This window comes from Paroedura picta, chromosome 2 (assembly GCF_049243985.1).
Source record: "Paroedura picta isolate Pp20150507F chromosome 2, Ppicta_v3.0, whole genome shotgun sequence".
Lineage (NCBI taxonomy): Eukaryota > Metazoa > Chordata > Lepidosauria > Squamata > Gekkonidae > Paroedura > Paroedura picta.
Genome location: NC_135370.1, coordinates 96,115,351 through 96,143,145, shown reverse-complemented (window position 1 = coordinate 96,143,145; position 27,795 = coordinate 96,115,351). Strand labels below are relative to the sequence as shown.

At 42.2% G+C, this 27,795-nt stretch overlaps 2 protein-coding genes across 9 annotated transcripts in view; both read left to right on the top strand.

Moving 5' to 3' along the window:
* Positions 1–10,628, top strand: part of DENND5A (DENN domain containing 5A) — an 82,067-nt gene extending 71,439 nt beyond the window's left edge. For all 6 annotated transcript variants that reach the window (XM_077321756.1, XM_077321755.1, XM_077321757.1 and 3 more), the window contains 4 exons: positions 1,604–1,686; positions 3,766–3,889; positions 4,926–5,094; positions 8,411–10,628. In XM_077321756.1, the coding sequence (XP_077177871.1) occupies positions 1,604–1,686; positions 3,766–3,889; positions 4,926–5,094; positions 8,411–8,594 (560 nt within the window). In that variant the 3' untranslated portion in view covers positions 8,595–10,628. The remainder of the gene's footprint in view (positions 1–1,603; positions 1,687–3,765; positions 3,890–4,925; positions 5,095–8,410) is intronic.
* An 8,804-nt stretch (positions 10,629–19,432) lies between these two features.
* The window catches only part of SCUBE2 (signal peptide, CUB domain and EGF like domain containing 2), a 77,514-nt gene continuing 69,151 nt past the window's right edge, over positions 19,433–27,795 (top strand). For 2 of the 3 annotated variants that reach the window (XM_077321762.1, XM_077321761.1), the window contains exons 1-2: positions 19,433–19,647; positions 27,480–27,602. In XM_077321762.1, the coding sequence (XP_077177877.1) occupies positions 19,512–19,647; positions 27,480–27,602 (259 nt within the window). In that variant the 5' untranslated portion in view covers positions 19,433–19,511. The remainder of the gene's footprint in view (positions 19,648–27,479; positions 27,603–27,795) is intronic. The other variant, XM_077321763.1, reaches the window with a different exon arrangement.

Sequence of the window (27,795 nt, the reverse complement as noted above, 5' to 3'; positions counted from 1 at the left end):
GATGATACAATCTAACATCTATAGGTCCTTTGCTGAAACTACTTTCCCAGAATCTATTACTTTACTTCAGCCTCCAACCCCTGGGCTCCCCTGCCTACCCATTTGGGCGCAAAACATTCCAGATGACACCCCCCTATTCATGCGAGAAGACACAGTTGGTGCTTCCTGTCCCAGGACCCAGGAGGCAGATAACATGTTCCCATAGAAAGCAGCAGCGGCAAAATTCCAGAACTAACTAAATCACACTAACAAGTTAAAATTCTCACCTCAGATAATCAATTGTACAAGACAGAGACTGTTTCCGCACAGAGGCGCACACCTCGCACTGCCTCCTTGCAAATGTGCAGTCATAAGCCGCACATTTGCATGCCTCTTCAAAGGAGACCCCTCCTGCATTTTCCCTCTGACTCCTGGCAGCTTTTTGCCTCCCAAAGAGGCTGCAAGGGTATACAAGCCAAACTTCTCCCCCCCCCCACTCACAGGAAGCCACCAACCATAGCACAGCGGTTCTCATGTGAACTGAAATTTTCTTCCCCCCCCCCCCTGAGCCCCGAAATTAATATATATATATATATATTTTTAAAAGATACCTCTGCATTGCTATGCAGTAATGCCACAACACAAACATTTTCAATAAAAAATTAACACTTCCGTGTTGCTATGAAGAAATGCCAGAACACTACAGCATTCCCTCCCCCCCCCCTTTTTTTTTTTTTGAATTTGTACTGTTTCGGACTATGGTTATGTCTTTGTAGATTGTGAGAGGCTGGAAATGGTAACTGGATCCTGAAAAGTGATTTTGTGTGAATAATGGGCTTAAAAACAAAGTGCACGGATGCCTGACTGATCAGAAGAGGGCTGCTTCATCATGTGCCCCTCTCCCTCTCTCAGTTCATTTCCCACCATCAGAAAACACAGACTATGTTTTGCTTGCCTGATCCCAAAAAGATCATGGGGACTTAACAGAAGATTTTATTTTACCTTTGACAAAGTAGCTTTGCAGTCCCACAGCAATGCAGACTGCACCATTAAAAAAAAAATTCTTGGCGCAGGAAATGGAGAGGGGAGGGTGGGACAAAGTTACAGGGACTATCACGCCTTTCCCCCATCCATACAGGCTTGCCCCTGATTGCTCCCTGAGAAGTATGATAGGAGGTGGCAAATCCAGTTTTGGCAAGGCAAATCTGGCGAAAACTCAAGCCAGCTCCTGGACAGCCTCAGGATGCAGACGATGTCATGTGGAGGGGGCTCTAAAACTCGCCAGTAGCCAGAGGCTGTTTAGAGGCAAATTCCTCATGCAGAAATGGTCAGAAAACAAAACAAATGGCAAAAGCATTGATATATGGTTTTGACATCTTATCTTCATATACAATAGCTCCAGTATAGTTTTCTATATGCCTGCTTGGAGATCAAACCAAAACATAGTATATGCTTTAATTTTTTTTAATGGGACAGCTGTAGTAATGCAAACATTATAGAACAGAACAAAACATATAAAATAATATAGCACATTTCCCCTGACCTCAAAAGATAATTTAATTTTGATTTTTGTGTGTATGAATTGAATTCAAGTTAAATTAATATGTTTACTTTATTTGAATAGAGTTAAACACAGGTCAGATACAAGAATCTATTGGTGAAGCAGTAAATGGAATTGTCAAACATTTTCACAAACCTGAGAAAGAGGTAAGAATTGAAATTCTTATCAAATTTATTTTTCTGATTTCTATGTTCAGTTGTAATTGACTAGGTTCTAGAGAAGGTGTGCCATAGGTATGTTTGTGAAATTAACAAATGAATCTGTGGGTTGGATTCAGCATCCCTCTCATATACTGATCTGAGATCTTCACACACAGATGGTCGTTCTTCCTCAGTTTTTGCTGCCCCAGCAGTCCCTTCTGGCTGTGAGAAAGCTGATTCCTGTGACTGCACAATGTGTATTGAACAAAATCACTGTGCATTGTTGGGATAAAGTACTGAGAATGAAGGTAGTGAGAGTGCTTCTTCTTCCATCTGTGCAGATGTGGTTCTTGTTTCTCGCATAAACACTCTGCCACTTTTCCCACCATTCCTGGGAATCCCCTGGCCTGTAGAATAATTTCTTGAAAGGGACTGGAGGAGGAGAAGGGAAAAAGCAATAAAGCCTCACGTGGATAATGGAGCACTGCTAGTGATGTTTTTAACATAAGGCTCTCTTTTGCAGTAGCGTCATCGGAGTTTTAATCTGGGTTAATTTTCCGTTTTGTGATGCAGCCCCACATTGGGACTGTGCAAGTGCAGCCAGTCACAGGCGACTGTTTTAAAGCTTAGCTCCATTAGGGGGTGCTCCTGTTCCTTTGAACAGCATTACATCTTCCAAGGGTAGAGCACCCCATCTCTCAGTTCCTTCTCCGCTACTGTGAGAGGAAGATGTGCTTTGCAATTGCTCCACAGTATACCAACTTTTGAGGTTTGATGGAAAATGAAAACATAGTTGCACTTACCCTGTAACTGTTGTTCATCGAAATGTATGCAGACACGCATTCCCTACCTCCATCCATGTTGTGAGCTATAAATGAAGTTTGGAGTCAGGTCCCTGGTCCGGGTTCAGTATTGGAAGACTTGCAGTGGTGGTTTCAGAACTGAGGGATAGGGATGCTCTGCCCTTGGAATACATGATGTGTCTGACAGGAAACTGGATGCTTGAGCTGTTCAGAGGAACGGGAGTTCCCTAATAGAGCTAAGCTTTAAAACAATCTTCTGTGGCTATTTTGCGCCATCCCAATGTGTGTGTGCACATAAGATGTCAATGAACAACAGTTACAGGTAAGTGCAACTATGTTTTCTCAAGTTAGTTTAGAATCCATAGTTGGGTTAATATTAAATAATGTAAAATCAACAGGGGTCCTGACTTGGATAGGCCAGGCTAGGCCAATCTCATCAGATCTCAGAAGCTAAGTAGGGTTGGCCCTGACTGCTATTTGGATGGGAGACCACTAAGCAATACCAGGGTCATGATGCAGAGGCACAATGGCACCACCTCTGAACATCTCTTGCCTTAAAAACATTAGGGGTTGCTTTAAGTAGGCTGTGACTCCAAAAAATAAATAGCAGCAGGTCCATCTAACACTGAACTTGGGTGGAGAGACGCAGAGAAATTCTTACGAGGGCACTCTTGATTCCCAACCTCTGTAAAACTTTTACAGATCCCTTTACTGTGGTTAAGGTTCCGACACTATATCCAAACAAGGCCTTAGCATTACATCTGATCCAAACAATTTATGTAACTGCTGTGTGAACTCTGTTCTCCCTGATCTCAAAGATGAGACTAGTCCATTTGACACTTTTTCAGACACTCCACCACATTTCCCCCGATATGAAGTAATAAATAAATAATTTTGTGATTCTTATTTTGGTTCCCCTAAATAAGGTTGACATATTATTGACATTTAATCACTCAAAAATCCTGAACTGGGGCTGCTATTTCAGATTTTTTTTTCTTGGGTCTTTTTCTGGTGAAAACCACTAACTGACAGATAGGTGCTGACTCAATCCTACACTAGTTAGGCTAAGAGTAGATGACGGGTCCAATGTCATCCAGTTTGTTCTATGGTTGAATGCAGTTCTAACCAGTCCTAGTGTGCATAGTTGTGTGCTAGTCTTAACTTGGTAGGGCCTGTGTGTGCTCTTAGTTTTTATTTAATCCTAGTTGCAAATGGTGGTAGATATATTCATAATACAAGTGAACAGACATCACAAAAAATAAAACATTTTTATTGTTGGCAGAGAGGCAGTTTGACACTTCTACTTTGTGGAGAAGGTGGGCTTGTCTCAGCTCTTGAACAAGTGTTTCAGCATGGATTTAAATCACCCAGGCTCTTCAAAAATGTTTTTATTTGGGACTTTCTAGGTAAGTACAGAGAACAGGCATCTCTTTTCTGGATAGCTTCTATCTTTTAGTTGGGTTTTGTCATTGTTATTACTGGAAGAAACACTGATTGCAGCAAATTGCTGTCTCTTGTTTACTACTGATAGAGGATTTGTCCTTTACGTCTGTCCTGCATCTTCCTAAAATATGGATTCTCTATTCATGTGAAAATTAACTTGAAATATTTTCTGAAGAACGTATTTTTAATAATAAAGCTAAATGCTTGACTATTTAAGAGCATGATTTTTTCCTTTTAAATGGAGTAGTCAATATGTCACCAGTATTGGAAGGGTTTATGGCCAAACTAGATGTGAATGTGCACGTGGAAGACCCATTATGCACGGGGGTTTTAGCGCACATTCGGGGTGGAATGGCTGCGACTAAAATCACTGATAACGCACAGTGCCGGCTGCAACCGGCCGCAGCTTCGGTGCATGTCGCCGAAAAAGCTGCGTTAGCGAAACGCGGAAGAAAGTGCAGCTTCCGGGTGACCGGGGCGCAACCAGAAGTGGCGCCCGGATCGCCGCGTGCATAATCGGTTACTCTGGGTTTTGCCGCCGTCGCGCCCCGCCCCGTGCGTAACCGGTGTGCGTCGCGTCTTCCCCCTCCGCGTTTTCCATGTGACCCGAAATCGCCATTTCGGCGGCCGTGCATAATGGGCCGAAAAGAAAAAAACCTTGCCACAGTACAAGCACACAACTAAGAGAAATAACATGTGGATAACTCTGTGCCACATGAAATGGAGTAAATTAAAGGAATGAATAAATGAACATTCGTTTTACAAAATGGTATCAATTCTTTCAGAGATGGGAGTAACTCATAGTACTTATACATTGGATCCATTTATTGGCATTGTAAATTTTAGGCTAGTTTCTTAGTGAGTAGGCAACAAGATGCTTCTATTTTAATAGTAAAGTTACTAAACTGCAACCAGTGTGTATGAATTAGGGCAAAATTTTAGCATGATAAGCTGCTGAGAGTATCGTTTTCAATGTCTATATGTTTTATATATCTTCAGAAAAAGCACAAGGATATTATGAAGCTCTAGATCAAAATGAACTGGTCCCAGAGGAAAACTGGCAAACAAGGGCCAGGAGTTTTTGTCGCTTTGTCACAGCTATCAATAACACTCCTAGGAACATTGGGAAGGATGGCAAGTTTCAGATGTTGGTATGCCTTGGAGCCAGGTATTAAAGTATGCTTTGATTGGTTTGTAGACATGTTGCATGTTAGGCAATTGACCAAATTGCTTTAGCATTGGTTAGTTTTCTTATAGTTGTTGTGATAGTCAAATTATGAATGTTTTACCAGATTACATGTTTTCAGGCTTAATCTGTGAAATTATGGAAACCTGAGGAAAGAACAGCAACTAAAATGATCACAGAAAATGAGATTATAGCTAAGCAAAAACAAAGGAGTGTGAGATAAAATATCTATAAATATATCAGATATAATATGGAAGAAGAGGATGAACTATTTTAAATCAAGAATACTATATGCATATGAAGCTGTGGCTGCAAATTGGAAATAACAAGTTGAGATCAGAAATCAAAATATTTAGACATCAGTCTGGTGGAATGAGCTCCTGGAAGAGCTACAGGTCCTGCTGGAGCTAATGTAGTTCTTCAGGGCCCGTAAGACGAAGCTCTTTTGTCCAAGTTGAGGCCAAGCAAGGGGAACATTTTGGGCCCATCCTCTGACATCCTAGCTGGGCTGGGGAGCGATTGTATGGGGTGGAATGTATGGGAGATGGGGGAATTTGTTATGTTTTAGTATATTTTGTTTAGGTAAATAATTTTAATTAAGTTTTTTTAATTTGTTGTTTGCCACCACAGTGTGATTAGATATGTAGATAGATAGATAGCCCCATTTGCATTGTGTGAGCTGCTGTTATAATTGCAAAGCCCATCTGTGCATCTACAACTCTGACTTACCTTGAACAGAGAGGAGTAAATGGCATGGCTGTCAGAGCACTGCTATAAGAAGCTGGAGGGGGCCAAAGCTTTGCTCTCAATGTAAAAGAGATGGTGGCAGGCAGCCAATCAGAAGTCACACATGGAGTTGCAAGGGGAATTCTGTGTAAAAAGCGAGTCATCAACAACATGGAAGCAATTATATAGTAGAGGATTAGTTATGAGTAAAGGAGATCATCAGCATTGAAGATGGAGTTCTAAGAGATGTGACTGATTTTGAGCACTATTATAAAACAAAAAGAGCATTAAAACGGAAGATGAACAAGTGAAAAATGTATGATTTATGTGGATGCAAAACAAATATTTATGCAACAATGTGAATGACTATAGGAAAAATATCAAACCCTGGTAACCCTGGGAGTGGCGGCATATAAATTCAAATGGACGGATGGATATGAATGGGTAGTATGGCAATGAAATAGAGGTAGAATTAAAATCTGTTCCATATTTAATTTCACAAATCTAATTTCTATTTGAGATATATAATAGGCATTCTATTACACAATAATAACTTATTTGTTATTTTGAATGATGAAACCAGTATAGTCAAAATAGATTAGGTATGAAATTTGAATTATACCCTAACAGAAATAAGAATTATTGTATTTTATAGATAATACTTTAGAAGTTATAATAATAAAGGGGATGAAAGGGAAATTGGTCTCTCCTATACATTATATAAGGGCCTCTTTTGGCTCAGAGTGGTAAGGCAGCAGACATGCAGCCTGAAGCTCTGCCCATGAGGCTGGGAGTTCAATCACAGCAGCCGGCTCAAGGCTGACTCAGCCTTCCATCTTTCCGAGGTCGGTAAAATGAGTACCCAGCTTGTTGGGGGGTAAACGGTAATGACTGGGGAAGGCACTGGCAAGTCACCCCGTATTGAGTCTGCCATGAAAACGCTAGAGGGCGTCACCCCAAGGGTCAGACATGACCCGGTGCTTGCACAGGGGATACCTTTACCTCTATACATGACATGTCACTTGACTGTCTTCAGCAAATGTACTTATAACCTTTTTTCTCTTTTCTGTACCCTGTTTTTCTAAAATAAATGAATACAAAAAGACCAAGCAGCTCATTCATTTGGTAACGCGACACATCGTTGTCACCAGAGGCCCTCCTTCAAATACTAGCAACATTTTTACAGCTGTTACAAGTCCTCATGACCATATCACAACACACCACACCTCAATGTAATGTGCTTCCACTCTCTCAACATCAGGCAAGAAATAGAACCCCTTATAGGTCCAGATCCCGCAGACACCAGCAACAACAGTTCTCCAAGGTCCCTACACTGGGGCAAAAGGCCTCCTTCTTCATCTCTCAGGGACTGCCTCTCTGAATATACCCCCAGGTGAGCCCTAACCTCTATAAATGTGAATATGCTGGTGGTCCCTGGCCCTAAGGAAGTACAACTTGCCTCAACCAGGGCTAGGGCCTTTTCAGCCCTGGCCCTAGCCTGGTGGAACATGCTGCTGGCAGAGATGTGGGCCCTGATGGAACTATCAGAGTTCCACTGGGGCTGCAAAATGGTGCTGTTCTACCAGGCATATGGCTCTGGCCAGGACACACTGATGAATTGTAGGCCCCCTCCCTGAACACCCCACGCCACCCATAGATACTAAGGTGGAGCCTTGACATAGAGTTTTTATTATTATTACAGTTTTTATATTCTGATTTTAACACTTGCAGAGAGGGGTGATTAATAAATCAAATAAATAAACAGAGGGCTCACCCTTGGTCTTACAACTTCATTTCTTGGGCAAGCTGTCTCACTTCTGCTTGCTGATTGTTCCCAGTTATCTATGCCTTCTATGATTTGTTTTGTTATTAAGTATACATTTTACTCATGATGTTTGAGTGAACTGACTATGTAGAAGCCCACACACATTTAGTCAGGTTGCTATGTTTACATTGAACAAACACTGCTAGTTCTGAATAGAAGAGTTGATGCAGGGGAGAAGAAGGGAGAGGGAACTGAAGCCCATAGAAACACCAGGCTCTTATGAATACATATACCCCTAAACCTCTAGTATACAGGACAGCCAGGATAAAGACATAAAAAGAAGTTTGGGAAGGAAAAGTTTTTTTTAAATAACCAAACACCCTTGGTTTTCAACAGACCTCCATGGAGAGTGCCTGGGACCAAGAAAGCAGTTGTGACAGGATCTACATATGCTGAAACTGGAGCACAACCTCACTAGTAAATCTCAGCAAGTGGTAGGGGGCCATCTAGGATCCAGGTTGTACATGATTCATCTGCCATATAATCATCATGAGGACTTTCAGCCATATGCCAATTGTCAGTTTCCACTAGGAACTGAAATTCAGACTGTGAAAAGTACATTGCAGTAGTTTAATGTGGAAATCACCAAGGCATTTATGACAGTAGTTGTATTCTAGCAATGGGAACTGCTGGTGAATAAGTTTTAGTAGCAAAGTGTGATTCTTTCCAAGACTAGCATTTGTTCTGCTGACCAGTTCTACTGACCACTGTTGTAACCTTTCTGTTGTGTAAAACTTTCCCTTACAGAGACCACCTGTTACACCATTGGATTGCTTTGTTGGCAGACTGTTCCATCACGGCTCAGATGTATGAGGATATAGCACTGATAAAGGATCATACCCTAGTGAACTCCTTGATCCGGGTACTGCAGACCTTACAGGAGTTCAACATCACATTGGAGGCATCCCTTGTTAAAGGAATCGACATCTGACCTGCCTCTCTGCAAGCACCATAAAAAGCAACAAACAACAAACTTTTATTAGTATGCAAAGATTTTATCTGTTAATACATTGCATTGTGAACTCCAAATTTCACATCACTCAACACAGCTCTTCAGGAAGGAAGTTTCAAATAGTGTGTAGAGAAATGGAAGCTGTAAACCCAATGTATAAAATTGAAAAGATTCCTATAAATCGATTTTAGAATTTATTTGCTGATTTGCTTTTAAAACTTTCATGTGAAAGAGGTAGATAATAAGTATTGTGTAGCTTATTTTAAAGCTGCAATATTTCCTTGCCATAGAAAATGGTGCAGTGAGGCTCTTGGCATTCTCTGAACTTGCCTTCAGACTGTATGTCGCAAAGTATAATACACACATTCCATTTCTGCAAAAGCTCATTTAGTAATTTTAAAGCTAATGTTTTGTTATATTGTTAACATTATCACTGCTTTTCTGTGTTCAGTCATTTCTGTGCTGTAAGAACTAAAGAAGCAAATATTGTTTTTAGCCTTGAAGCACTGAATTTGTTAGTAAATCTTTTTTCTTTCTTGTCAGTATTATTTTTCAGCAAACTTTTGGAGAAATGATCGTGCAGGGGTGCAGAGATCAGTGATATTTTTTCATAGGGAATGAAATTGCACAGAAAAAATATAAGTGTGTTTTTAACTGTCACATATTTATTTAACTTTTAATCATGTAATGTTTTTGTCTTTAAAAAATATTCAGTATACTTAAAAGGCTGTTACATGTTCATTGTGTGTACATTTGGGAATCTAAATAGAGTGCAGGTATCTTAAATCAGTGGTCCCAACCTTTTTATCACCGGGAACCGGTCAACGCTTGATGATTTTACTGAGGCCCGAGGGGGGGGGGGGTCTTTTGCCAAGGGATGTCGCTACCGCTGCCTGAACCCCTACTCCAGTTGCTTTCCCTCCGACGCCCCTGACTTCCTGCCGCCCATTGGGGGGCATTGCCAGCAGCAGCTGCGCAGTGCCATGCCTAGGAGGAGCCCCAGCTATGGTGGCCGCTGGAGAGCACCAAAGGTGAGCTGGCGGCAGAGTGGCAGGGCAGCCCCCGAGGCAGCAGCTGGGGAGGAGGAGGAGCCGCAGCCCGGTACCGACTGATCTATGGACCGGTCCCGGTCCCTGGACCGGGGGTTGGGGACCACTGTCTTAAATGAAAGGCCCAACATAAGAATCTTGGTTAGCAAAGTACGTTTCAGTGTGATTCTGCCTTTTGAACCTAGCTTATATGTGGTAACCTTTTTAATTGATAGATTCTAAAGTAATAATTTTAAAGCCCACATATTAGTTAATGTAGTAACTCCCTGTCAAATCCCAAATTTACTGTAACAGCGCACAAGTGCTCAGAATGGGACATAACAAGTTCACAGTTGTGAGATGTCGCTCCGATATTGGCGCAGCTTTTAAACATCACAGGCATACTCTGGTACAAATACTTTGGACTGGGTATGAGTGAGTTCAGTATTACTGTGACTTGCCTTATGCTGCTTCTCAGCCTACTGTTATGGCAGGGTTTCAGGATTTTCATCTTGGTAACATTGGAAGACAGAAAAACATACGAGATTTTGATTTGAAATACTTGAGTGCTCATTTGCTAATTCTTATGTTTAATTAAAATGCTGCATTTCTTGGATGCTTGTAAACGTTGTGTAAAAATAGCTTACGTCATAGTGTTCAGAATTTGTGGACTTTTTCAATAGCAACCCCCGCTCCAAATTGTAAACCTAGTGAACGCCTAGAAACAACTATTCTTGTCCCTAGGAGATACATACCTAATTGAGGAAACACTAAGATGTTCTGTACAGGTTTTTAAGTCTCTGCCATCACTTGTATAAACATTATCTCAGCAACTAGGCTCTTTAACATAAGGAGTGATAAGAATTTTCAATTGTCAGTTTCTCCAACATGTAGCATTATTCTTTATTTCCTATATTTTGTGGTCATTTTTATTCCAATAACTTAAAAGTATAGCACATGTATGTATTAAATTTTACTATTTTTACTTTCTTGTGTTGATTTTTTTATACATTAAGAAATTCTTATATGTATATCTTTATTTTGAACCTCAGTTGGGTATGCTGGGTAACTGAAAGAATTTCAGCCCATGGATGAATAAATTTATTGTCGCAGCTTCACATTCCTTAACATTGCAAGTTCTATACTGGGTATCTGCACAAGATAAAATATTCTCTTGATTACAGTTGACACAGTTTATTACTTAAACTGGAGAAGTAAATTACATGAGCTTACATTGTCGTTAGCTTTCCTTCAGCGTTATCTTTGAAATCTTGAATATTGGGTAGGAGTTGGAGTGGTGCTTCCTTTCCATCATTTGTATTAAGGAAGCAAAAACACCAACACTTCTAGTGTAGCTCTAATGCATTTGATGGTGCTGCTTCTATCTTTCACACATATTGTGTTTGAAATCTATTTAGGCTTCTTAATACACAATCAAGGTGCCAGGTATTGATCACAAACAAGTCCTGAGGACAAATGGTTACAAGTAAAATCTTTAAAGGCAGCTAAAATGGTTTGGTGAAAGTATGAAAGAAAAATGAAATATTCTGTGAGCTTTCTTCAGCCCTACATTTCACTCGCCAAGCTGCTTTTAAAACTAAGAAGCCTTCTCAAAGCCATTTAGAAGAAGAGGAGTTGGTTTTTATACCCTGTTTTTCACTACCCGAAGGAGTCTCAACGCAGCTTAAAATCGCCTTCCCTTCCTCTCCCCACAACAGAACTCTGTGAGGTAGGTGGGGCTGAGAGAGCTCTGACAGCTGATTTGCAAGAACAGCTCTAACAGGACTGACTAGCTCAAGGTTATCCAGCTGGCTGCATGTGAAGAAGCGTGGAATCAAACCCGGCTTTCCAGTCCAGATTAGAGGCTGCTGCTTTTAACCACTATACCAAGCTGGCATGTGGTATGTATGCTGCATACATACACTGCTTAGTTCTTTAAAAAGATAATTTGTTGCCCTTGCAGTACCTGTCGGAGGCATATACACTGTGTATAATGGATTCCTTATGTTGTAAAATGGAAACTGATCTTGCACCAACGCTACCAATAAACTGTGTGTGAAAGGATTAAATACAAAAGATGTTTATGAGCTATCCTCTTCAGTATCCTCATAAAAATATAATCCCTGAATTTGTGGCAATACCAATGTAGCACCAACAATTAAAATGTTCTATTTTAACCTCAGTGTGTGTACTTAATACATTACTTTTTTTTCTGTACAAGCAGATTCAGGTTACACACATCAAATATATGTGAGAATTTTCCTGCAAAGCCAGGGTAAATTTATGTTGTTAGCTTGGCAGTGGTGAACTAATGCACAATTGCTGTAGTCTGCAGAATATTAGTCCCCAAACAGGCTATCAAAACACGTGCAAATGTGCTATAAAACCTTTCTTCTCAATGTATATAGACTTACAACAGAACAAACACTGTGTCCTGTTTTCTTAGCAAACTTGTTTATGGCATTGCCAGAATATAATCACATCCCATAATTAAAGTGTTGTTTTCCCTAATATCTTCAAAGATAGTGAAGGCTTGTTCTTTTTTAAAGGACGTCTATTATTTTTAGGCACATAACATTTTAAATAACAATATAGAGAGGAATATTTTATGAAATATCTTTTCCATTTTGAAAAGTATGTCAAGTATCAGAATATTTTAAATCCTAGAATTCATTTTTGTGTGGAGTGTGTATGTGTGAGACTGGACAGTTTGGTTCTGCAATGGACCTCTCAGCAAGAATAAGCTGTTGCTTGGCATATAGTCTTTGTTATAATGGCTAAAGACATTTGGAGAGCGGAAAACATACTTGAAAGCTATATGTTTACTTCTGAACTTTGTAATTCCTTTTATACTTAAAGGGTGGTTATGAACTTCCCTTAAGATACAGCATCAATTTCAAATATATATATAAAAGGTCAGCCATGGAAGTTTATAGCACTCAAACAGAAAGTCCCGGTACTGTGTTTCTTTTCTAATTTCTTAACTGTAACTCAAAATTCGAAATGTTTTACAGATGTAGCTTATTTTACTGAACTGCAATAAAGCTTTCTTCTAACATGACCAATGGGATTGATTTAATGTGCCATATCCAACTGCTGATACTTCTTACCAGGCTCTGCCTTCTATCTGAATATTTCATTATAGCTTTTATGTTACACACTGTCATATATGATGTGAAGGATGCTGTGTTTGCTTCTAATTACAACCTGCATGAATGGGTTTTTTTCAAAGATTGCAAATGCACAGCTTATTAATGTTTACATTTTAATACAAACATAAATGATTAAATATTAGCTGTATGAGTTAGAATAAGATTTTTAATATGGCCAGTGTGTGGTATAATTAACTGTCCAGACAAACCATATGTATAAATCTTGAACTTGAAGAATCTGACAAGAATCTGAACTTGTATAGTTAAGTAGGGATGTGAATGAACCAGTTCATGACCTTAAACCCATCACAAATTTGGCTGGTTTGTGTCTCACCGAACTCAGATTCAGGGGAAGCACCTTCCCTGAACATTTCCTGGACCTTGGCCGGGGAGGGAGGCCGCAGCCCTGCTCCTTTCCCACCGGCCACACGGCCACCTTGGCCGGGGAAGGAGGCTGAGGGAAAGGAGCATGGCCACCACGTTGAAGACACGGAGGCCCTGCTCCTTTCCAGCCCACGGGCCAGGGCTCATGGGCGAGGAGGCTGGGGATGCCAGGCCTTTGACGTAGCCAGAACAGCGGGGCTGCTGCGCCGCAGTTGCGGCGGCTCTGCTCTTGCAGTGCCAAACGGGCCGGCGCAGGGGAGGGGCCCGGGGAGTGCGCGACGCCCACCCTGGGGAGCAGGAGGCCCCGGGAAGCCTTCGCCCTGCGAAGGCTTCGCCGGGGGGGGCTAACCCGGGGGGGCTGTAAAATAAAATGGGCTACCCCCCTACTATGTTTATAATACTTAGGTTTTATTTTAGCTATACAGCATCCTCTATGTCAGTGGTCCCCAACCTGCGGGCCGCGGCCCGGTGCCGGGCCACAAAGGCCATGGCGCCGGGCCGCGGCTCCCTCTCCCCGCCCACCCCCCGCAGTAAAAAACTTCCCAGGCCGCAAGCGTGCGGCCCGGGAAGCTTCTTACTGCGGGAGGGCGGGGAGAGGGAATCAGGGCCGGGCCACGCCCGTGCAGACCGCACCCGCGCGGCCCGATCCGCGGGCGCGGCTCGGGGGTGCGGCCCGATCCGCGGGCGCGCCCAGCCGGCATGGCCAGCGGGCGTGGCCGGGTGCGGCCCGCGGGCGCGGCCCGAAGCGTGGGCATGGCCCGTGCGGGCGTGGTCCCCGCGGGCGCGGCCCGATGCCCTGCCGGTCCCCAGCCTAATAAAGGTTGGGGACCACTGCTCTATGTGAACACAAGATTGGTCATCCTAATGAGGAAAGAAGAAGAATCCAAATATTGTGCATTGTTTGACTGAAGATCTTCAAAAGCAGAAAAGATAATGTAAATATGGGATTGGTATTTTTTTCCCCAAGATCATATTGGATTGTTGAATTATTCAGTGTGGCAGATCAAAAGGGAATGGTATAAATTATGTTTTTCAAATATTTTTGTTCATAAAGGGATTGTAAAGTACTGGTTAGGTTGGACTATAAATACGTGGTCTCACCCGAGAGCAATGTCAAAGTCATTGGAATTTATTTTCTCACTGCTTTCAAACTCAGTAAGGTTGGAAGTCTTTCTCAAACATGCAGTTCATTTTTTCTACTTGTCGGGGCTTTGACATGTCCAAGAAAATAGTTTGGACTGTTCCAAGATGAATGAATTTTGATAAAAAGTATGTAAAGTAATATTTTTATTGGGAAGCATTTTGCTAGATATATTAATATGCAGCTCTGCACGCCTGTAAAATAAGGGAGGGATGGTGAGAATAGTGCCTTTCTTCACTAGAGATGCAAAGATCAATTAAAAAGATTCCCATTGACTCTATAGCAGAGAGCTGGCTGGCTTGGAAGTGTGAAGGTAGCTCCATCCCCAGTGAGGCAGCTCTAGAACAGATGAGTTGCAGCTCTTCAGCAAACTGCTGATAGGTGCCAACACTTGGAACATTTTCTCCTTTAAAGTTTAACCATGAAGCAGGTTTCAAAAAGTGAAAATGAGTTAAGACTGAAGTGTTAAAACTCGCCTCTCACTTCCCTGAGTAACCTTGAGACAGACTGAGACTACGTAGCCTGTGATTGTTTGCAGTATTGTCAAATCCTCAGCATCCCAAAAACTGAGGGCCATTCCGCACTCGTCCAAAATAGCACAATATTTACAAATTGAAATCGCTACAGTTTTGCCATTATGTACAACGTCGTTGACAATCTGCAACACTCCTGAAACCGATCCGCAAAAAGCGCTTCGTTTGCTGGTTTATTTTCCCTTTATTTTTTAATGTATTTTCGGCCGAAAATTGCACCCGTGCCGGGGGGGGTTACTTTTTTTTTCCACTCGGGGGGAGCGTGGCAATGATGAAGCAGCAGCTCAAACACCACCTGCTACCTAGATGGGTCTCTCCGTTGCAACGAATCAACGCAGATTCATTGCAACGTGTTTTTTTTTTTAAACTTCCTTAAAGGGAAAGGGGCTTTTTGGGATCATGATAACGGCTGCCCATTGGCTGCTTGACGGCCAGGGGTGGGACGAGCTCAGCAATATCGCTTCCTGGCTAGCGATTTTTGCCGAGACTGGAAACCTGTGGGAAACGATAGAAACGCAACTGGATTCCACTACAAAGGCAGGTATGCATAACGACGAATTCCACTATTTAAAATGGCGTTTTTTCGTCCCGCAACCAATTTGCCACATAGATCCTGGTGCGGAATGGCCCTGAAACTCAAGAAACAAGGCCTTTCACAACATGACCAATCACTGCTTAGTCCTGTTTATCGAGCTTTTTGAGCTGTACATGCTTACATATGCTCTTTGCTTAAAGCCATAAATTTAAATGTGTTAAGGTCACGTCACTGTGCAAGAGATCATACTTACAAAAGGCACCTATAACATCCTTATATTAAGACCATTAACAAAAAGCTTTAGCTGATAAAGTAGAGCATAGTTGTGAGTCGGATTGATATCTAGGTTAAGGAAAGAACTCTGGTTCATCTTCATGTCTTCTGTGCAGTACCACATAGGACTGCATTGGTGCAGGCCTGCTATGTAGAGGAGCTAGCAAGCTTATTCTGTAAAGAATTCACTCTCAAGAGTGCTACCCCTCCCATCTAGGAGGACTGGAGTGACGTTCCTGCCCAAAAGTCACATAATGTGGGAGGGGCTAGTATTCTTCTCTCTGGACAGATCACTGTGAGCTGTGTTTCTTTACATCAGGTATTCTGTCTGAGGTAATATTTTTCAACTTTACAATTAAAAACGATGGCATTGTTTAAGAAATACCAAGAGCGTAGTGCTAAAATGGCACAAAATGATGCCCACTCTAAATGCCTGTTATGTTGTTGGGCCACATAACCAGTTCATGCCCAGCATGTAGGAAAATTATGCCTAAGACAAGAGATGGAAGGGCAGTGTGTTTGAAGGCTGCCCTTTATGAAAGAGATGTCAGCCTCTCACCAGAGCTCAGAAGAGGACAGGGTCTCACAAACCCAGCCTCAAACCCCCCTGAAACAGATCAAGGAAAAGGCAAAAGCCACCCTTGAAAAGTGGGCTAATAAACCCTCACTTCCACAGGCTTGACTCTGATCTTGCCTCAACTTTGTGGGTACTGTACTTGGTGTTGGCTCAACACTGACCTCAAGATCTCCATTGGCATAAGCAGGACAGTATCAATCGGATTCTGATGATGATGTCCTGCTGCTGCCAGACTGCCCAGCTGAGGAGTGTCATTGCCATTTGCCTAGGTAAGGATCCAAGAGATGGTCGACGTTCTGGGTCTCCATACCGATGATGATGCCTCCTGACTGGGAAGGCTGGGAACGTTGGAGTAAACGCTTGACACTGTATGTTCCCTCTGCATCATCATCCATCAACTTTTTGAAAATGGGAAGAGTTCAAAGCTTGATAGGAGGCTGCCTCTGTTGGGCTCAGTGCGGAAAGCATGTTGTGAATTTCAGCCTGGGAAATGAGGGGAGGAAAGCCCAATTGTGGAAAGGCTAGAGCAGTGGTTCTCAACCTTCCTAATGCCGTGACCCTTTAATACAGTTCCTCCTGTTGTGGTGACCCCCAACCATAAAATTATGCAAGTGTTCTTTCACAGAAATTAAGCTGAAACTGACCGATGGCATGAAGATCCATTGTTCATGACTGTATATAAATTGTTTTTTTCCCCTGGGGTTTCTCAATTCAGCTCTGCCTCTTGTCCCACCATGTGATCTCGCTCTTTTCCGCTGCTCCAGATAGATGAACACTCTATCCCCATCAACCCCACAAGGATCCTGAGGCCACCGAGCTGTGCTGCCACTGGGAGCATCTGGAAGAAGACTGTGCCGTGCTGGAGGCACTGCTGGAGCAGCTAATGGCCAAGCACGGGTGCCTGCAGGAGTGGCATCACCCCCCGGGCAAACTGCCCTGCCGCGACCCCTGTGAAAAGACTGTTCAACCCCCAAAGGGGTCCCAACCCCCAGGTTGAGAACCACTGGGCTAGAGTCAACTCACAGCATCCAAAGGAAATCCAAAGTGGGGCTAAAACAAGGTACAGTATTTGCTGGCGTATAAGACTACTTTCCCCCCCTGAAAAACATGCCTCCAAGTGGGGGCGGGGGTTGTCCTATACACCGGGTGCACTTCAGTTGGGATAGACATAGCTGCCCATAGTGGCCCATAGTACTGTATTTTGAGTGGAAATGTTGGGGCCTTGTCTTATACGCCCAGTCGTCTTATACGCTGGCAAATACAGTATGTCTCCTAATGTGGAAACAGTGAGAGCCAAACAATTTAGATAGAAACCTCTTTGCTTTCATGGAGAACATCTCTTTTTCACAAGCAGAGGTGGACTGCCCCTTACACATTAATGCACACTCTACCAAATCCCCAGCCACCTCAGCAGCTTTCTCAGCTCCCACTCTTGGATGTCTGTAGTGTGGCTACCTGATTGACACTTTTGATATTTTATCATGTACTCCAGGTTGGATGCTGCAGTGAGCAAAGCAGTGTTGCAGGCACTGTTCCACTAACTATACCCACACCCTCCTCCATGGTAAGTGATCTTGCTATTCTCTGATGTGTGCCTGCACAGAAGACGTAAAAACAAGTGTGCTAACTTCTCTTCATGGCTGGCCTGCATTAACGTAGAGAAAAGCGGCATATAAGAACCAAGTCTTCTTCTTCTTCTATGTGTGCCTGTATAGAAGACCACTCGATGAACAACAGTTACAGATAAGTGCAACCACATTAAGCTTCTAAATTCAGTAGCTGTGTCTGATGTATAAAGAATCTGTACTCAGTACTGGAACTTGTCCATTAAGACTGCATTTGGCAAATATAAATAGGTTGATAAAAGACTAGATACTTTTGATGGCATGTACGGAATTTGAAATTGTTAAAGTTGAAGATGTATTCCTAACTCCCCACATTTATGTTCCCACAATAAGCTTCTCTGAAGCAGCCTGAGCTTGCCAAAACTTGGATGCTAAACAGGATAGGCCATATTAGTACTTGGATGGGAGATCATCCAAGGAAGATTAAGGTTGCTTTGCAGAAGAAGGCAATGGTAAAACTACTTCTGCATTTCTTACCTTGAATGCCCAGTGAAAGGAGTTGATAGTGTACTCAGTAGCACATTCTTGTTTAAGCCTCTCTAAACTCTGTGGGGTTTATTTCTTTGTGAACATCCATGTGATTTAATTGAAAAATGAATATAATTTTTGAATAACATGTAAATAATATTTTATTTTTCATTTATAGTCTGCCTATCTCACTTGGACTTAAGGCAGATTACAACACATATAACCAGAAAACGTAAGACAGGACTATACCATCAAGGTGGCTTATTGATATAAAGTCTTGAACATCTGGATTACTCCATTAACAATTGACAGGAAGCTGGAAAGCCATTGTGTAGGGTGGCATTTCTGGACAGTGTTTTCGCGATGTCTCTGTACTTAGGTAGGATGTGTGGTGGAGACATTATTCTGTTCAAATGGAAACAGGGAGATACTGGGTACAAGAGCTGAAAGTGGCAGGCAGTACAACTGGGGTGGGCTGGAAACAAAAATGACAATGGAAAGGGAACTCTACTTTTTGGATATTAAGGCAAATCTGCCCTGGAGTAGAATATATAACTGAACTTCATAGGAAACTTACATGAATCTAACTGAATGATGCTTATGCATTTGCCACTTTTGCATATACATGCAAGCTTGTCAATGTCTTTTAGGGAAACCAGTCCCTCTGCCTATACCCCATAGCCACCTTCCTGGTTATCCACATATTCCAACAGGAACATGCCCAAATACTATGAAGCCCGGAGGCTCAATTTTTTTTTTTAAGGCTCCCCTGACAAGAATGCCAAGCCCTCTCCCCCCTCCAGCGAGGATAGTCGTTCTGCTTCATGAGGTATGAGTGCATGGGTTTTCTGAATGCACAGATGAGGAGGAGGAGGAGGACGCCTTGTCTTTCGGGACTTTCCCATCCTCTCTTACAACGTGTCACCCCTATGAGGCAAGCGTCCTGCTGCGGCAGAAGCGCGGGAAACGGGGAGTGCCGGAGCCCTTCAGGCGCGCGTACCCTCGGCCGGCCGCTAGCCGGGCACCGCAGTCCGCACGCGAGAGGAGGCCGCGGCTGGGGGCGGACTCCGCGCCTCGAGGCACCGCCCCCCGTGGGCGCGCGCAGGGCCGGGCCGAGCCCCAGGGGGCGGCAGCTGCTTCAGCAGCCGCAGCCGCGGCAGGCGTCGAAGCCAGGCGATCGATGGGGTCCGGCCGCTGCTGTTCCGTGGCCGAGGCGCTCTTGCTGCTGCTGCTGCTGCTGCTACCGCCGCCGCCGCTCCTGCTGTTCGCGTTTTCTCCCCGGGGCCAGGTCCGCGCAGCCGGGCTCCTTTTCCCCGGTAAGTGTCCATGGCCAGGCGGTTGCACGACTGCTTTGGGCATCCTTGGAGGAGTTGCCGAACTTACCTTTTGAGTTCGAAGAGCTGTGTATGAAGGCAGCTGGCCTCCTAGCTCTTCGGACCAACTGAAGTGTTTTTGGCGGCGCTGGATAGCGCTGATTTGCTGAACGAAGCAATACACGACGGTTTAGGCTTAGTTGAAGAGCGTGCAGGACTCGCGAGTCAAAATTCAGCTCGCTTTGGCAACCAACAAATCTGCAGCGTAGCCGGAAAAACCGAGGTCATCTGTGACTGTTGAGAAATGATCAGTAGGAATGACAGACCACAAGAGGACTCCCGTTTGGGTTTGCTAGAAAGGACATAAGCGCCGAAAGGCATTCGTTTTGAGGCAAAGTCTATTGATTTTAGGGGCGCGCGGGGGCGCGGCGGTTCACGGTTTAAAAGACCAAAAAAAGTGTCACGGCCGAGACGTGAATTATCCATTTGTGGCGGTAGGAGCCTGAATCTGATAAAACAGGTTGTATACTTTTAATCCTATACAGAGTTAAGGCAGAAAAACTGAAAAAAACTGGTTAATATACGAGTGATTGCATGAACATTCCCAGGTGCTTTAACTCTTGAATATTATTGCTCAGACAAAAATACCTGAAAGTGTTTATCTGTGTGGCTTGGTTGTTTTCGGCTTCTTGAGAAAGATTCAGTCCCCGTTTTTCTCATTAGAGGGATTAGCTAATTAGCATATCTTAAAGTTCTGTGTTGTGAACTGTTTAGAATGGAATGTGTACGTGTGTTTCAGGCAAAAGGCGTTGTACAAAAATGAACCTGATTTCGGGTATAGAGGAGATTTTGAACGGGGGAAATGATGGGGACTAAAATGTGACAGCTTCATTGTTTGGAGCATACTAGCAGATGCAGTATATGGAATAGGCAATACAGTACTGGCGTTTTCAATGTGCTGGCACTAGTAAAAGTAGAATCTAAGCCTAAGTAGTGAAAATATTTAAGTAAGGTAATGAATGAACTCAGAAGTTGACATAGCAGGTTTTGCTTACTAGCACAAGAAGCTTGGTATTCATATATAAATGGTCTTCATACCTGTTACCAACCAGCAACCTTAATCTTTGTATGCCTCATAGGAGAGAGAACATCACTGACAGTAACACTCCAAACTGATAAAATTGCATTTTTAATATACTGATTGATTGGTTCTTGTCTGCTCTTATCAGTTTCTCTTTGTCTCACATATTCCCGACCTAAATTACCGATAGATTTGGTCAGCTGAATAGATTTGGTCAGCTGATGCTGATGTTTTGCTTTCCTTTGTAACTTGAGGGCAGCAAAATATGCTGCACCCATACTGTGGTAGTTTTAATGACAGTCTGTAATATAATTATAAGTGCATGATAAGATAGTTAACAGAACCATCATTTAGGGCTTTAAGATTCTAAGAAGGAGAGCTACAAACGGGTCAGCATTTGGTGGAGCATCTGAACTAACTATTCAGTTTTTAATTGTCAGCTTGATGTACATGTAGAAAACCAGTTAGTAGTTTAGATGCACACACACATACAAACACAAAAATCTTTTAAGTCTCTGGACACCAGGTCAGCACCATCATAGTTTTTAGTCAGCTATTCAACTAGGTGCTTGGAATATACTGAAATCTTTTGACTAATCCAGTGGCCCATTTGTATTTTTTCTTTTATATTATTGAATTTAATTTCTACAACCCACTTTTTGCAGATCTCCAGCTGTTCACTGTATTCCTGCAAGAATAATTATAATTATTCAGACAATTTGACCAGTCTAGGTAATACAGAAGCTAAAAGCTATAAAAATGTATAGCAAAAGATAATAATTAAAATATCATGGATAAAATACAAAAACATTATTACATAAAGTTATTAGAATATTAAAACAGTGTCAAAACAAATATCAGGAACTGATGTATTGTTTACCATAAAAAGAAAAGGTATTATTTACTGAATATTCATGTTCTAATATATAGAAGGAGAAAGAGTGGAAAATCTGCTTATTCAATCCATTAATCATAAACATGTCCAAAGGACATCATAATCAGATAATATTCTACACATTCTATTATTATTCAGACATTCTTATTGATCTTATTCTGGTAGAAATGTAGAGAAATTTTGCTACCATATTAGAAATAAATGGTCTTTAGCCCTTAAGAAAAATGTCTCTGTTATAAGAAGATAAAGAGAGTTTTGAATGAAGAGAGACAGCAATGGTAGAATTAAGCTATTCCTGACACTATTATAAAAGGGACAATATAGTAATATATGTGATTTTGATCAGTATTTGATCAGTATTACAAGGGTATAAGTGTGACTCTAATGGATGCTTATAAGACCTACCCTCAAGAAGAGCTGAAGAAAATGCATTAAAATGTGCTCTAAAAAAGGCCCAACAGTATTTTACCATGAAAATATTTGATAGATATGGAGCTGGAGTATTTCTGGATCAGCTTTTCAGGGTACTATATAATGTTGTGAGATTTTATGGTAAGAAAGTTTCACGACCTTAGCGTCACCATGTAGAAAGTACTGTTTTGTGTGCATTTCTCCTATACCTTGGATAGGAGTGGAACATTGAGTAGGACCTCACCTGAAGATCTAAAGTGAACTAATTCTGTAGGGATCCTAGTACCAAACTACTTATGGCAGAAGTCTCCAAACTTTTTGAGCATACCAGCACATTTGGTAGCTTGAGAAGGAATACTTAGTGTCAGCCCGAAATGGCTGCCACAAGAGGTGGAGCCAAATCCAAATGGCTGTCACAGGAATACTTCACTTCTTACCCCTCCTGGGAAGAAGGAAATCCTGAGGGGGAATGGAATCATGTACTGGTTAAAGGTACAGATGCTTCCAGTGGAAAATTCTTTCATTTAAAGAAGAGTAATCTACAAGAGCCTCTTGTGGCGCAGGGTGGTAAGGCAGCCGACATGCTGTCTGAAGCTCTGACTATGAGGCTGGGAGTTTGATCCCAGCAGCTGGCTCAAGGTTGACTCAGCCTTCCATCCTTCCGAGGGGTAAAACGGTAATGACTGGGGAAGGGAATGGCAAACCACCCTGTATTGAATCTGCCAAGAAAACGCTAGAGGGCGTCACCCCAAGGGTCAGACATGACTCGGTGCTTGCACAGGGGATACCTTTACCTTTACCTTTAATCTACAAGAAGCTCTGCCTTATGATGACCCCACCCACTTTCTGAAAAGCTTGGCAGAGACAAGAGGAAGTACTGACAGGCACCATGGCACTGTGGGCACCATGTTGAGGAATCTTGTTTTAGCACTTTAAAGGTCAACACCAATGCTTTGAATTAAGCATAGAAACAATGTGAAATTAGCAACGCAAATATATTCGTATTATACGATCCAGTATTATTTATTTATTTAAAAGTGATATATGCTGTTTTTCCGGAGACCCGCTTGAGGGAAGCAATACAATAAAATCACACTATACTGGCTGGTTTTAGCACACTCATACCCACAATCTATAACAATTAAAGTTTCCTAAAGGCTTCCCCATAGAGAATGTATCACAAAAGTCAGTATGAATATAGCCATGACATGCATCATAGTGGTCATATCAGCTTTCTCCCAGGAAGGATGAAAACGGATGAATCTCTATAAGCTCGCAAATGGCTGATAGTTGCATGTTATCCACATACTAATGACATTACATTCCAAATGTTCAAAAAACTTCTCCCAGCTTTTTCATGTAGATATCAAGTAGAATTAATATTAAGAATGAATCCTGTACAATTCCAATGACAAGGAATCAAAAGCAATTCCCCAGCACCACTTTATTTATATATTCCCCCCCCCCCAATTATTTAGGAGCCATTATCTTTAATATGGAAGTCTGAACATACTGAAACATTAATATGGTTGCTGAAAGACTCCAAATCCTACAAAGAATGATTAAATTAAAAAACAGTTTATGACTGGATGGATTATTGTAGCCTCAATTGTGAGAAATTAAATCCTTAATTCTAAACCAGGAAAAATCCTTTGCTCTTTCATAGGCTGCAAATATCTCCATTAATTTTAGCTGAAGCCCTTCAAGCTTTCTTTGCTGGAATAAAAATCTAAATTTTAAGCTAGGAAAAATCTTTTGCTCTGTGGTGGTGAATCTCCCCACCAGCACTTTTAGAGACCTTTCCTGAAGGAAGGAATAGTTTATGTACCTTCTCCAAGAATGGTGCGTTGGTGGCAGGTTTATGATTTTTCAAACCAGTAGAACCTTACTTACCAGTAGAACAATAAAGTTCTTAACAGAGCTTCCCTTCCTTAAAGGAGACTTTTTTTTCTTTTAGCTTTTCCACCCAGCTGATTTGTGGCTCTCTGGCTGCCTTAATTAGTGAAGTGTGCCAAAACGTATGAGTTTCATTCCAGTCACAGAATCCTAGAATCACAGAGTTGGAAGGTGCCATATAGGCCATCTAGTCCAACTCCCTGCTCAGTGGAGAATTAGCCTAAAGCATCTAGGAAAAGTATCTGTCCAGCTGCTGCTTGAAGACTGCCAGTGAGGGGAGCACCCCACCTCCTTAGGCATCATATTCCACTGCTGAACTATTCTGATTGTGAATCCCCCCCCCCCCGATATCTAGTCGGTATCGTTCTACATGTGGTTTAAAGCCGTTACTGTGGATCCTATCCTCTGCTGTGAACAGGAACCTTTCCCTTCCCTAAGTGACAACATTTCGAATACTTAAAGACAGCAATTATGTCCCCTCTCAATCGCCTCTTCTCCTGGCTGAACATTCCCAAAGTCCCTCAGTCTTTCCTCATAGGGCTTGGACCCTTGGCTCTGGATCATTCTTGTTGCTCTCCTCTGAACCCTCTCAAATTTGTGCACATACTTTTTGAAGTGAGGGCACCAGAACTGCACATAGTACTCCAAGTGGGGTCTGACCAATGTGGTATATAGTGGGACTATGATATCTTGTGATTTTGATGTGATGCCTGTGTTGATGCAGCCCATTTATGTTCTTTACCACCACAGTACACTGTCTGCTCATAGTTAGTTTACAGTCCACAAGCACCCCAAGATCTCGTTCACACACACTGCTATCAAGAAGTGTATCTCCTGTTCAGTATGCATGTTTCTCATTTGTGTGACCCAGATGTACAAATCTGTACTTCTCCTTATTTAAGTTCATCTTGTTCTCATTTGCCCACTTTTCCAGCGTGTCCAGATATTGTTGAACTCTATCTTCTGGGGTGTTCACTACTCCTCTCAATTTGGCATCATCCGCATATTTAATGAGGAGTCCCTCCACTCCCTTGTCCAGATAATTGATAGAAAATGTAGTCCACGCCCAGAGCATGCTTGCAAGAACAAATGCTACTACAATGTTGATAAAGAACCAGGAACATGATGGAAATTGTGTAGAGGTTGAGTGTGCAATCATTTTAATAAGTAGCAATGTATTAGTAAATAGCAAAAATATTGCCTGAGTGTCTGACATTTGCTGAATAATTTATCCTCTTTGTCAAAGTGATTTTGTAGTAGAAACAAGCACTGTGAGAATTTACTGCAGCATTAGTTACCGCATGTTATTTTTGCCCTATACATGCAGGGTTGTCCCATTTCTCCCAGCCATTTCCTGTAGCCTATACGACTTCTTTTCCTGAACTGTAACTTTTCTATCCCTGCCTTGAAGTTTCCACCTGGATCACTTAACTGTGAGCATGCTTCTGTATGTTGTTTCTTGGAAGGTGACTCCTGGCTGCCTGATCCAGTAATACTTCTTACCAGATGTAACACTTGCTTTTCATTTTAAAAAGCTAATTTTGGAACTCTTAAAAAAACACCCTTGAATAACCATCTGTTCAATGGAAAGTAGAAGTTTAATGTGTCTGTGGTTGTGATTCTGAAATTCTTGACCTGCCTAAATGCTTATTTCTGTAAAACCCTTTTTGTTAGTTTTTTTCTAAAAGTTACATTTTATGAAATTGATATCACAGTAATAAAAACCTTATTTCTTTCAGTAACTGGCTAACATACCTTAGTTTAAACTTCTGTTCCCCCTTAGCTTAAATGTATCTGAATATGTGCTCTCTTTTCCTATACTGAACTGTGGTCCATTCTCATTACCATTTGGCCTGTAGCTGTTGCTTGACAATCCCTTCAGTGTGACTAGTTCTATGCAGTTGCTGCCATGTCTAGCAATAAATTTTATATGCACAACAAAAGGCTGTAAAACTATTTGGTGATGCAAAGAATAGGTTAATCCTGTGCATATTGTTAATTCCATGTAACTAGATGGCTACATGCGGGAAATTGGTATGCCTATGAATCTCAAGCAGCAATTAGGCACACTAGTAGTGATCCTGTCAATTGCTAATAGTGTACAATTCCATATGGAGTTCTCACGGCGGTTTACGTAATAAAATGAGCAGGTCTCACGGCGGTTTACGTAATAAAATATTAAAAATACAATAAAACCCCCATGATTTACCCAGTTAACATTATAAAACAATATAACAGGCAGCAGTGGACATCCTCTATAAACTATTCTAATCCCATGTTGTTCAGCTTGAGGCCCTACCATCCCTCCAGTGAGAGAGGGAGCTGGATCCAAGTTGGAAACCCAGGACTCTGCCCTGGTCTCAACCGTACGCCTGGTGGAAGAGCTCTGTCTTGCAGGCCCTGCGGAAAGCTGGTAACTCCAGCAGGGCCCTCAGCTCTTCTGGGAGCTCATTCCACCAGGTTGGGGCCAGGACTGAAAAGGCCCTGGCCCTGGTCGAGGCCAGGCGAATGTCCCGGGGGGCCGGGACAACCAGTAAATTCATACCTGCAGAATGAAGGGCTCTACGGGGAGCATAAGCAACCAAGCGGTCCCGCAGGTAGGCAGGACCCAGGCCGCGTATGGCCTTAAAGGTTAATACCAATACCTTAAACTTGACCTGACTGGGATGGGTCTAGGACTGAAGATTCATCCAGGAAAGCTGATATTTGGTCGCCGCAGTGCTTTCCACCATTCCCCCCAGAAATGCTAGATGCGAGACAAGTCGATAGTTGGCAGGCTCTCGCGGGTCCAGAGGTGGTTTTTTCAGCAACAGGTGTACCACTGCCTCTTTCAACCTGGGAACTCTTTCACTGAGAGAGAGAAGTTGATTATCTTCTGAATGGAGGCCCATAGCCTTTCATCAGTTGTTTTAAGTAGCTACAATGGGCAGGGGTCTAACTGGCATGTGGTCAGCCATGCTGAAGCTAGTTTACAGTTCTCTTAAACTACCAGCCTGATCAGACTACAGGTTCTTTGTACAACCTTTTCCATAATATAGTAATATTCAATTTATTCAAATGTGAACTGTATTTTTACAAATGAATTTAGTAAAATGCATCAATGGGTGAAGCACCCAATTATTGATAACTGTATAGCTATGATGATCCGATTTAGAGGGTGAATTTCAAATGTTCAAAACAATTTGTTAATTTATGCCAGTAATCTTTGATAGACCACTCTAAAGCAGGTCAGTAGCGTTTATATTCATGTAGAAGCATTACTGTACTTTAGTCTGCTGATGCCATGGGGTGGTGGGTTGATACCGAGCCCAGCCCACTCAGCTCCTATCAGGAACGAGTCTGTTCCATTTAACTTTCTGTATGTAGACTGGCCCTTGGATCGGACAGTATGGATTTGCATCAGTTAGTTGTATATCAGGTAAGTATACTAATCTAAATTACTGTCCAGTAATTGTGTCCTCAGGTGATGTTTTTAATGTCTGCCTTGATTGTCGTGGGCACAGACTATGGTATGCATTAATCACTATGCAGGCCTTGCCTATTTTTTCTCAGATGTGGACGAGTGTGCCCAGGGGCTTGATGACTGTCACCCAGATGCAATTTGTCAAAATACTCCAAAACTATACAAGTGCACCTGTAAGCCAGGTTACAGTGGAGAAGGAAAGACATGTGAAGGTAACTATGTTTTGCCTTTGTACATTCTTCTCTGCTAGTTTCCAGAATCCAGCAGGACAAGTATATTACTGGAGCACCTTGGAGCAAAATGGCCAAACTGTTCAATATATGATGGAGTTCTTTTGAAACTAAATGACATCATTTGCTGACGAGAACTAGTTATTTCCTGTATTTAATGCTGATAAAGCTGCAA